Genomic DNA, 12,807 nt, shown 5'->3' with positions numbered 1-12,807 from the left:
GTAACAGGAGAACCAGGAAGAAGAACCAATCGGATTATGCCAACTTGTTCTATTGTATTGCCTATCTCTGCAAGGGTGTATATGCAAGCACCCTGAACCTGCTAGTCAGTCATCTTTTCTTTGCTGTTGACGGAGGTTTCATAGTTGATGCCGGGAATGTGGATTCAGAGCGCATGCGTATGTATTCGACTGTACCTAGTGATTGTATAATCTGTTTGCGCTAATTGTATTTAGATCACAGCGTGTAACTATCTGCTTTTTGGCGAGTAATATCTTTTTGTGCTTTGGAAAAACAATCAAAGTCTGGAAAGCAATTATTTCTTGTGCGACTTATAACGTTAAATAGCGACATTTAGAGTGTATAGATAGGTAGGAATTCATACCCCTTTCAGACAGAAATCCAAATTACCGGGTTAAACATTTCAACCCGGTAATTTGGTGATTTACACGGGAACTTTTTCTGTCTGAAATGGTCATCCCGGGTCTAAATTCCCGAGACTTCGACCCAGGAATTTACCAGGGTCGGAGACACGGGAATTTAGTCCCAGGTTGACCCTCTCAGACAGAAGAAATACCTGTGTAAATCAGCAAATTACCGGGTTGAAATTTTTGACCCGGTAATTTGCTCTTTTGTCTGAAAGGGGGTACAGACAGAGAATTGCAAAACAACCCGGTACGCAAAAGTCAGGGTTTTTTACCATTTTCTGTCTGAAAGTGGTATAAGGGGTCTATTCAGCAATTATTTTTTTTCATAAAAAATGTTGAAACTATCAGTTCCGCATTTTATATATAAATCTACTATTCAGCAATGGGATAATGCAGTAGATAATGCAATTATCTTCCCCATTAAATCCCATCTCGCAGAGTACCGCACTGTAGGAATCAGCCATTGATCTCTACAGTGCTTTAAAGCTTTTTGCTATTCAGCAAAGCAAAAAGCGTTAAATTACTCCAAAAAATATTACGCCATCTCAGAGTGGCGTTATATGAAAAAAATACATTATATTTCCCGAAAACTGCAGGGGCAGAGGGAAATGTTCCCATAAGTCCCTGCAGCATCTTGTAACTCCGCCCAGTCTCCGTCCCTGCTTTGCGGTGACCGCCGACAGGTAAGTCCAACTAGAGCATGTTAGACCTGACGAAACTGATTGACGTGTATACAGGCTTTATATTAGTCTGTATACGTTTATATTTATGTGCTTTTATACTTAAAATTTATATATAAATTTTAAATATGAAAGCACATAAATATATGTCTATACAGACTAATATAAAGCCTGGGTGCACATGTCAATCAATTTGGGCAGGCTGGATTTGGACTGTATTTGTATTCAGCGGTCACCTCAAAGCAGGGACGGAGACTATTCCCAAACGCATGACTCAGCATGCGCAGTAGCAGAAACAAAAGGTATTGTTTTTGGAAACCAATAACAATGCCTTCTGTAACATCGCAGGGACAGTGTGTAACTGCAACCGCTGTCCCTGCAGACTTTATTGCTGAATAGCTTACTTAAATTTTAGTAATTGATAAAAAGTTGTGACGATGTTGCCTGATAATATTCTGGGCAACATCGTCACTGTTGCTGAATAGATCCCTCTGTGATGGAAGTGTGATTCCTGAATTTGCAATCTACTTGGTAAAGGATGTTTTCTCAAATGTAGCACAAAAAAAACCCATAATTAAAATAACTTAGCTGACTCTCTGGTCACCAAGCAGTGATGCGACCTTACGAGCTAAAGCACTTTTGGCTGCGGTCGTAATATATGCAACATCGCCAGTTAAGGGGTTGATTGACTTGGCCGTATGCATCAAGCAACAACATCCCGCCACTTACCGCATGCATAGCAGTATTTATTAACGCTGGATGCATCTCCAATTGTGATTAAAGACATAACGTACAGCTCTTCCAATAAGAGTTGTCCTTTGTGTTCTGAGGACTTCCGGGTTTATGACACGGGGGTCCTTGCTGTGCATGCCCAGCCGTTGAACATGTGCAGGTTACGTGGGAGGTGGGGGTCAGAAAGAGATTCTTCCTCTCAGGGGAAGTCTGCTGTAAGAAGCCCATAGACTTCTATAGGCAGCACCATCTATAGATGAGATAGCCTACAGTACTATGAATACAGCCCCATACAATGCTATGGCGACTGTATGACGGCAGGCTGCAGCGGATATCACTGATATTCATTACGGACCACTTTAGTGATTATCATGCTTGCCTACTTTTGAAAAAGGTAGAATCAGGGAGACTGCTATGCTCTTCAGGGAGATTGCTACTGTTTCAGGGAGTCTCCCTGACAATCAGGAACATAGGCGAAACTGCGGGGTGGTCCGGGGGTGCACCGGACCTCCCATTAGCCCAGTTTGCCGATCCGCCATATTTAATGAGTGGCCGACCGTGGCGCCTGGTCAGTAACGCAAGTCTTGTCTGTTTGGCTGCACCGGAGGACCAGTTTACCTTTATTGTTGCCGAGCTCCTCCCCTGTGTGTTAGCCCAATCGTGAATCAGGTCATGTACGAGCGCATGACGTCAGTCAGTGCGCGCTTGCTTTCTGTGATGAAGAGCTTGTGGAGGAGCTGTGCTGCTCTGCACAAAGGAGGACACCAGCGAGAGGATTCCTCAGTGTCAGTGACTGTGTGCTGTGACACTGAAAGCCCAGCTGCCACTGCTGCAAGACGTATTGGAAGAGCAGAGGGGGTCGGAGTAAAGCAATTTATATTGCTTTCCCCCAGGTAAGGCAATTCTTCATGCTGCAGCTAGCAGGGGAAAGGATGGGGGTTGCATTAAGTCTGTATTGACAGCCCTTGGCAGAGAACCCCTGATTTTCATAAATTTATTTGAGTACTGACCTAAATGGGTATAGGTAGCATCTTCCAACACCATATTCTTTTTTTTTTCTATTCCTTTTTTTTTTTACTTCAGACAAATTTGATAATGCATGATTAATATAGATACAGTATATGGAATCTATATAAGCCATCATAATCATATTCATTAACAATTTTTATCTGTAATAAAAAAATGTAGGGAGTAGAAATAAAATGTGTGTGTATATATATATATATATATATATATATATATATACACAGTATAGATAGATAGACAGACAGTGTTCCCCCTTACTCTTTATTTCTCAACCAGTCTTCGTGGCCTACATTCCCCTGCTGCAGTGCCTGACTTTGCTAGTATGAGGATTCAGTGAAAATACAGACAGTAGGGATGCCGGCATGACACCTGTCAGAATCCCGGTGGTAAGTACAGGGGTTAGGGGGAGGGTTAAGCACTAAGGGAGGGTTAGGTTTAGGGTGCGGGAAGGGGAAGGTTAGGTTTAGGCACTAGGGGTGCGATTGAGCTCCCGGAGCTATTCAATTCAGTGCGCTGTGTGGTCGGAGAATGATGGTTATTGCTCCTTAACAAGGGTGTTAAGGCGCGTTAACCGGCATTCTCTGACCAAAGTGCCAGGCGCGCGGCTGTTAGCTCCGCGCTAAGCAGAAAAACAGCTGCGTGCCCTGCACTTTGGTCGTATTTCTCCTCACATCCCCAGGGGGGTGCGAGAAGAAATCCTTAGCGCCCAAACAGCGCGGTGAATTGAATAGCTGCGGGAGCTCCCTCCCACGACTATTCAACATTGCGTTGAATTGAATCACCCCTAGGAGGGGGAGGGGTAGGGCGAGGGGGAGGGGGAGGATACTGATAGACAAGTGTTGGTATCCTAACCCTCTCAGGATGCCGACGTCAGGATTCTGACGCCGGGAACCCGACCGTCGGCACCTGTAACCCAACCCGTTAGTATGATGCTGCTGAAAGTCATGCTACACCAATGTTACATATATGAATGTAGGCACGGTGCAAGTTGTTGGCCACATCACAGTGCTGAAATGTTGAAATCCTGATCTGCTCTGCCTTTCCCCTCCAGTCTGACGGCACGTGGCACTGTGTCGGGTGACGTCAGCCTGGAGGGCAGAGGCAGATCAGATCAAGATTTCAACATTCCATTATTGTAAAAATGCCCACACCCAGCTACTTATTGATTCATCCCGGCTGGCAATTTTTTTGGGGGGGGAACACTGATATATATCTTTCTGCTGTCCGTCCATCCATTCTATCATCTTGTTTCCCGGTTTCTTTATTACATTGACATTTTGCTGACTTAATCAATATTACTATTGTTCAAAATGGTCAAAACACTTGGGAAAGCAAATGTGCCAAGGTGAGCAAATAAAAATAATTTATATATATATATATATATATATATATACATACAGTGCTCAAAGTGGGAATTTAGAGGTGGGGGAATGGAAAATGGAATCCACCCCCACGCAGCACTCTACAGCCCCTTCACTGCCAGACCTCTGACCTGAGGACTGTCCTCAAGGGTCTCCTTGATGGCCGAGGCTACTCGGAGGGAAGCAAGAACTGACAGCAGATGTCCACAGTCCAAACCCTGAACCAGCTGTCAGCGAGGGAATAGGGATCCGCGATGCAGATTACTCCGAGGATGCGTGACTCAGTCAAAAGAAGGAGTGGCTTTAAATTTAGCGCCGGCTGCGAGCCAATGAGAAGCTGCTACTTTGCAGCTTCTCATTGGCTGACTGTCTGCAAGCCGATATTGGCTAGCGAAAGGCGCCAGATTACAAAATCCGCCCCTTCTTTTGGCTCCCCGCTGGTTCGCGAGCCGGGATTGTCTGGTAGCCAGTGCTAGCTTTAAACAGCAGTGCAGCCAGGAGCCAATGGTCCCGGCTCCGTCCCAGCCAGCACTGCTGCCGATTGAGATGTGTCTCCAGTGGGACACATCTCCACACAATGCCACTGCTGTTCCAGCACTGGTATCCCATACTTGATATCAGCGCTGGTACATACTCTACAGCGGCAAAAATTAAGTAGCGGTGTGTCATACCGCCGTATACCACCCCACTTCGAGCACTGTATATATATATATATATCTATATTATATATATATATATATATAATGCTGGGTCTTCAGTGGCACTCAAAGACAACTATCAATAAATACAAGGACTGCAGTTTGATAGTCATCTTTGAGTGCCGCTGAAACCCCGCTTTATTTCTGTTTCACCCTGCCTAGGGTGGTACTTAGAGGGCACCGGAAGCAAGTTATATTCGCTAAGGACAGGAGTGCCGGCCATCTACTACTACTATATATATATATATATATATATATATATTAATGCAGCAGCAGACTCTTCATTGTCTCCTACACTGCGCCACTTAGGTCAGCCTGTATCTCGGTTATCAGCACCACCACGGAAGCATTTCCGGGGACCAACAACAGGCAACTTCCCTTCTACTCCCTGGCACTATTGGTGCCCTAAGCTCTAACTCCACCCACACCCTCACTATCCTTCTAGAATAGTGCTCATTACCACACACCCTTTGACTGTCAATCTGTCAGAGTCTAACGTCCGCTTTCTAGATAATACAGCCCTGCCAGGCAGCGCCCTCCACCCCAGCAAGCGCCCGGAGCACAAGCTCCAGTTGCTCTGCCTTCCCTGTGGTAGGGAATATAGATTCTCAGCTCCACTGGGGCAGGGACTGATGTGAATGGCCAAATATTCTCTGTAAAGCGCTGTGAAAAATGAAAAGGGGAGCTTGTCTCAAAACCATGCCCCCTATTTCAGTGGACATACCACTTTACATTAACAGACGCCCTGCCCTTGCAACTCTAGAATATATATATACACATATAGCACTGCTAAAACAGCTTGCTGGGTGCTGTCCCCATCCGCGGGCCTCAAGGTTCCACCGGTCGGAAAAATAGCGGTGCATCGGTCATCGACGATGAATGGATGCCGCCCAGCATCAAAGACAGCAGCGCTTGTGGGCAGCCCAGCATATCCGTAAGTCTTAAAGACACGCCCTTTTCTCGTGGTCACACCCCCTATTTGTGCGCGCGCACGTCTTTGGCGCTCACATGAGTACACTTTCTCTAGGTCCAGCTCCCCGTGGTAGGGACTCGTCTGCCGCAAGCCCCAGTGAGCTTCCGGCTCTAATAGATCACTGGTGATGTCAGTAGGGCCACCCACAAACGGCAGGCGTTCCTTCAAGAACGCCTCCGTATGTCCAGCCACCCCCCCACCCCGCCTACAAAACGGGGCGAGCTGTCAATCAACATCGACAGCCGCCCCGTTTGTAGCGAGCCCCGATGCGAGTGAATTTTTCACTCGCTACGGGGCTTGAGCACGCGCAATGCACAACCATCGACCCGCTTGCGAGCACATAGCGCTTGAGAGCGGAACTGAACAAGGGCCAATATGTGATAGATTTTATTTTTCATGAAACAGTAACACAATATCCGACGTGGTGCTAAAACTGGGACCACCCATTACCAGATTTCTAGTTTCGCCTATGATCAGGAAGAGTTGGCAAGTATGGCACTGCATATAGAGAATCCAATGTAGCAAACCTCCTAAAACTAGTTTTCTAGGGTTTGACCGCATTTTTGGGGTTGATACATCCAGCCCTATGTGTCCATCTGATGTAATTAAAGGGTGTAAAACTACCATGTTGGCAGTTGCTAAGTGAAGCCGCTCACACACTATTATATTATGCAATCAGTGCGGTGTGTGACAGTATACACTATCTGGCAAAGCAATTACAGGCAGCAGCACACATAGAGGCGGCCCCAGCAGCAGCGCTGAATGAGTTGCAGCTACCAGCTAGTGAGCATGTCCAGACTCGGAGCCGAGCACAGGAAGCAGTAACCCCGGCCAGAAACCGGTGCTTCGTGTAACTAGATCGTACGCGCTGCTGCTCCGAAATCTTCGTTCTGTAGTGAGACAAGTCCCGGCACCACCACTGCCCGCTGCGTGCTCAGCCTCGCCATGCCGCCCACCATCCAGCACGCCACCGGCACCCCGGGTAATGGCAGCCAGCAGCTGCACCATGTGTGTCTCTGTGTTATATTTATATGTACTGCACATGTGGACCCAGTTTCCCTAGAGTGTTGTTATGTAACTGTTAGGGAATTAGCTGTTGCTGGGAAACTATTAATATTACTGGACCTGTGATTTATAAAGTTGTGGATGGTGACCTGCAGGAATGTAGCAAAGTTGTGGACAGTGGTCTGTGCGTTCATTTCTATATTCTATTTCTGTACTTGTTCTTTAACCTTTGAAATAAACTAATAATATGACGAATTTCTACAACTGCTGTAACAGTAATCTTATTTTGTATTTATTATGCTCACATTTCAGTTGTTATATCTCCAGTATGTCTGTGAAGTTTAGCATTTCTGTATTGTATACCAACATAACACCTATCAGCGAATGGGGCCCATTTATTAATGATCGCATTTTGCAATGCAATCAGGGAATCCAGTACCGCCCATGATCGCATTGCAAAATGCGATCATAACGGCTGAATGTATGTACCGGCACATGCAGGGAGACGGGCTCTGAAAGGAGCACGTACCTGCGATGTGGCCGGAGTGCATGTGGAGCTGCGCAGTTCCGCGGACTGCACATGCGCGGCGCTCATTGCCTGCGGAGGGATCTGGGAGATCCCTCCACCGGTTGAAATGCGTAAAGTCCCCATAGGCTACAGCGGCTAACGCTATCTTCAGATGGCGTTAGCTGCTGGGGCCAATATCGGGAATGCTTCGCATTCCCGATATTGATACATTTGGCAGCATCGCATCCCCCATAGAAACCTACGGGGGAGGCGGCTGCCAGCGGCAATGGAGGGATTGCGGTCCCTCCTTCATACATCTGGGGGATACTTAGTATTTGAGGTAAACCCCGGAAAACAGGTGTTTTCGGGGAATTTACCTCAAATTAACTTTGATAAATGTCAGAAAACCCACAATTGCAGTACTCAACTTCAAACACTAAAATAACAACAATGTTGCGTTTAAAAATGGTTAGCCTTTATAGATTATACTTAAAACTTCACATTATCTAATGGTGGAAAAAAGAATGGAAGGTTGGTCAGTGACAAAAGGAGCCCATACATCTGCCCTGCCGATCCCCCGAATCCTATCAGCCGATCGGAGAGCAAAACCACGGGCATCGATGATCGGCGATTAGTCTGGGAGCTTTAGGATGTTAAAAAACCCTGATTTGCCGATCCTGATTATTTGATGGTCGGGATCGGCAAATCGGGGAAATCTTACAGGCATATGGGGACTGGGAATTGCGACAATCAGCCTCTGATGTGGGGGCTATTAGATGTCTTATGCCAACAGATGTCAACGACCACACTTGCATGGCCAATTGCCCTTCTTAACAGCAAGGAATAGGTTCTCTCACCTCTGGTGAGCTGTATTAAACCCTGCTCCGCTCTATCACAAGTGTGTATACAACAGTTAGTACGGCTGTACCTGTTCTATATTCCAATAAATCAACACCACTGGTTAAGTAACTGGGCTGTTCATAGTTTGTCATATGCTGGTGTGTGTCTACATAACTCTGCAACATCAACACCTGCATACACAGGGCCGGCGCTAGGCTAGATATGTATTAAGAAAATACATATCTAGCCATAATAAATTACCATTCTACATTTAAGAGTTAAATATATATATATTATGTGTAATACTGACTAATAAGATTGTACTGTAAGATATTCATCATTACATTTATACTTGTTAATATCTTTTTATTATTTTACCAGAGCTCTGGTGATATTGCTGTGTTTATACTTTTATACAAGATTAATTTAAACAACTTTATGTCTAGCACCATTTTCAAGAGTCTCTGGTGTTTACATTACCTAGGGTTCTCTGTGGAGAGCATATGTATTTAGATGCTGTAGATCCTGTTTACATTATTTTCTCAACACGTGTTTGGCTGTGTCAGATATGACACTTTCACACTTGCTTCAGCAGGAGCCTGCGTCTGTTCAAAGCAATATGCTCCCTAAAGGCTTAAATGGCTATTTTGTACCGAACTTTCAACTAATCTCACACATTCTCCCTTTTTTATGTGTATATTGCAGGGGTGGCCAACCAGTCAGAGGCAAAGAGCCCCAAAATATCTGTAGTCAAGTTTAAGAGCCAATAGCATGCGCGCCGAAGGCATGCGTGCAAAAAATGGGACGTGGCCTAGCTGTCACAAGGCCACGCCCCATTTTTGTGCACACGCTTTGGCATGACATTCGCAGGAGCATGACCTTGTGTCACACCACAATTTTTAGTCACACTGGGGACGAGCCCAGCACATTGAAAATAAACTATTTACATAAACTTCCCAATATCATGTTTTCACTGTTGAAGTGAAAGAAAACGGCAGAGTAATATAGAAAACATTGAAATAGCTACGTTCACATAAAATACACAGAAACAAGCCAGATTCACATAATATACATTTAAAAAACCACATCCACATAAAATACATGTTGAAATCCAGAACCACATAAAATACACTGAAAAAAGCCAGATCCACATAAAATATGTTTTAAAAACCACATCCATATAAAATACACAACCACATAATACACCCTTCAGCTCCTCCATGTGTCACTCCAGCCCCCTCCCTTGCCATTTCAGCCCACATTCATGTGTCTTAGCAGCCCCCCCATGCCACTGCAGCGGCCCCTCATGTATCAATCCATCCACCCCCCCCCACCCCCCCGGAGTTATCTCAACAGCCCCCACTCTGACCCCATAAGCATGGAAGCAGGCATCATCCCCCCAGCTCTCTGGCTGTCCCACTTCTGACTCTTAGGCAGTAGTGCCCATAATGTTGTGCCCCTTCTGCAATGCCCCCTGTAGCTGTGCCCCTTCTGCAATGCCCCCTGTAGCTGTGCCTTTTCTGCCTTCTGCAATGCTCCCTGTAGTCATGCCCCCAGTACTAGCTCCCCCTCCCCGCCCACATTCCTATGAAGAAACTTACCTGTCTTCATGCTGGCACCGTTGCACGCCATCAGGGCTCCAGAGTCCCGCCGTCGCTGCTGCCGCCTCCATTGCCTGCTGGAGCTAACTGGATCCAGCAGGCTCGCAGGCTCCTCACATCGCGGGTGAAGTCATGACATCACCCGTGCACTGCTTTACTGGGAACGCTGACCTCTGAAGCGATCAGAGGCTTCTTTAGTCTCTGATTGCTTCAGAGATCAGCGTTCTCAGTACCAGTGGGGGGCTGCCGAGCCATGAGCCCCAAGGGAAATGCAAAAGAGCCGAAAGTTGACCACCCCTGGTCTAATGTATATATTAAGGGCGGTATCCAATTAGCCCTGAACATTGTTTGGGCACTAATGGATCCCCGCGATCGGCGAAAAAATCCCTGCTTTTTGCCGATCGCGGGATCCATTAGCGCCCAAACAATTATCCCCATTTTCCGCCAAAGTATTTTTTCACCCTATCCTATTATTTCGAACAAAATAATAGGATATATCTCACGAAAACACATAGGTCTGCGAGCTTATCACGGACGCTATGTGTTTTCGACTTTTTTGGGATGAAAAAATGACCCTTATTATGGACACATCAAGTCCCAAAAAATATCCACGTCGGGCGGCACTTCGGGGCTAAAAGGATAGCCCCGCCGCAATCAATTAGCAGAGCTACTTTAGCGCTGCTAATTGGATACCCCCCTATGAGGTGAATGTATAGCAATTTTTATTGTGCAGGGTTTTACCTAGCTTTTGTTAGTATGCTATGAAACTTGCTTTGAGACCTGCAATTCTCAGACTTTGGGAGAAATATACGAATAGGTGATAAGTTTCAAATGCATTATAACTAGCGCTATTTGAAATTAAATTGGGGGCAAGTCAATGAAATGTGATGTTGGAACAGTGATGGGAATAAGTGCTCGGAGCTATTCAATTGTCCCCATTGTGCCCTACACTTAAGTTGGGAGATGCAGTTTACTGGGCCTAATTCCGGGTGTTTAGTCGCGGTAAATGGTGTTCTCTGACTTATGTCTGCGATCCTGTTAGTGCACGCGCTAAGCTCACTATTAGCAATGCAGCACTAGTTTAGTCAGATTTCTGCTGGCACTTCAGGAGGGTGCGAGCAGAAATTATCTAGTCGCGGGTTAACAGCTTGGCCAACTAAATAGCTCAGAGAACTCATTCCCTGCACTATTCTGCATCTCATTTAATTGAATTGCCCCCATTGCATCCACATGTATGAAAGCAGATAACATAAAGAAAATCTTTTCTCTGTGCTCTCTACAAACATCTAATGATTTTTTCGTCGATTAATATTGCATGGTGACGGAAATCACGCAGATGTTACTGAAAACCGATAAGCGCACTCTTGTGGCTTAACGTTTTTCTTTTCACATATCACAAGATCACCTGCTGCAATATGTACTGTCTAATGGCACCATCCGAGGCGGTCTTCCTGTGACGGGTTATTGCAGTGTTTGAGAGATCTTGCACATGCGCATTGAGCTGCTGGACTTGTAGGGATTGCTGGAGGTAGGAGTTTTCTCTCCCCCACTCCAGCAGCAGAGATCTCGGTAATATTGCTTTTTACTTTGCCTTGCTAAGAGATGAAGCAGGATGCTGCAGTAAATCATCTCCTCCTCCTCCTTTCTCCCCAAATCTTCCTGACAGCCTAATTCATGTGTAATGTCCTGACAAAACAACTGATGGGGGATGTGGTCTAGTGTCAGAACATCTTTCGTGGTATTGTTAGATCTAAACGGTTCAAGAATGCCAGAGAGCAGTTACAGCAGGAATCCCTCCTTTTCATTTTGTATAATGACAACAGGACAGAAAGTATCTGATAGTGCAGTAGTTGTAAATGTAAAGTTGCAATATGTGTGTACCAAATAGAGATGCATGCGGTCAAATCCAGAAAATGCGGGTTTGAGCGCATTTTTCATATACACCAATCCCCGGAGTGCTAAGCACTCCTGGACTTGGTTGCGGTGGGTAACGCCATCTTCCTTATGGCATTACCCCTAGAAGCCTATGGACTTCTCTACGCCTAGTGCTGATAGAGCAGGGGTTCCCAACCACGGTCCTCAAGGCACACTAACAGTCCAGGTTTTAGGGATAGACATACTTGAGCACAAGTGACTTAATTAGTACCTCAGTTATTTTGATTTAACCATCTGTGCACAATCATGGATATCACTAAAACCAGGACTGTTAGTGTGCCTTGAGGGCCGAGGTTGGGAATCACTGTGATAGAGGGATCCAATTGGATTCCTCCCAGCACCCACCACGGCCTGCATGTCCTTCTACTCATGTGCAGAAGGACGCCAGAAAGGATTCTGGGTCATAGACCTGGAAGTCCCTCCACCGAAAGAGCGGTCCTTTGCGGGGATCGTCATGCATCTCGGCGTTGCCAGCGCCGGCATGCATACGATAACCGGCGGAATGCATCGCATCACAAGTGCGATGCGTCATGCATCCTGCCCAAAATGTGAATAAGCTTATCTGATACCATTCTATAAGGCCCAGGGGATCTTCATGCCAAAATACCTTTTTAAGCATACTAGAATGGAGAAGAGATTTTCCACAATGGTGTAAAATCATGAAGTAAATACACACAAATTGATGTAAATGCACCATTGGCCAAACTCGCAAGTAGCCTTCATAGACACCGGAATAGAGCACAGGGATTTACCAAGAATCGTGATTGCAAATTTGGGCCAAAATAGAAGTTTGAAATAAACTACCTCCTGAACAGCGTGTTAAGTTGAACCATGCACAGTTCAGTGTGATCTGTGCATGCTACTGAGTGTAATAAAGCCATTAAATGGTTAAAATAGTAAAAAAAATAAGTTACGTGGGGTCCCCCCTCCCAAGCATAACCAGCCCTGGGCTCTTTGAGCCAGCCCTAGTTAAAAAAAATACAGAGAGAAAATGTGTAGCGGCCCTCCGTATTTAATGAACA

The 12,807-nt window shown here is 45.7% G+C and overlaps 1 protein-coding gene across 2 annotated transcripts in view; it reads left to right on the top strand.

Moving 5' to 3' along the window:
* Nucleotides 1-12,807, top strand: part of MTR (5-methyltetrahydrofolate-homocysteine methyltransferase) — a 153,878-nt gene that overhangs the window by 19,289 nt on the left and 121,782 nt on the right. Inside the window, exon 1 of one of the 2 annotated variants that reach the window (XM_088477397.1) lies at nucleotides 6,613-6,878. The exons of the other annotated variant lie outside the window; for it this stretch is intronic. Coding sequence (XP_088333523.1) covers nucleotides 6,842-6,878 — 37 coding nt within the window. The 5' untranslated portion in view covers nucleotides 6,613-6,841. Of the gene's footprint in view, nucleotides 1-6,612; nucleotides 6,879-12,807 lie in introns of those variants that run through there. 2 annotated transcript variants of the gene reach the window in all.

Source organism: Taudactylus pleione, unplaced genomic scaffold, assembly GCF_031769625.1.
Source record: "Taudactylus pleione unplaced genomic scaffold, aTauple2 ptg000201l, whole genome shotgun sequence".
In the NCBI taxonomy this organism is placed as follows: domain Eukaryota; kingdom Metazoa; phylum Chordata; class Amphibia; order Anura; family Myobatrachidae; genus Taudactylus; species Taudactylus pleione.
The sequence above is the reverse complement of the archived record's forward strand: the minus strand, read 5'-3'. Positions and strand labels throughout refer to the sequence as shown.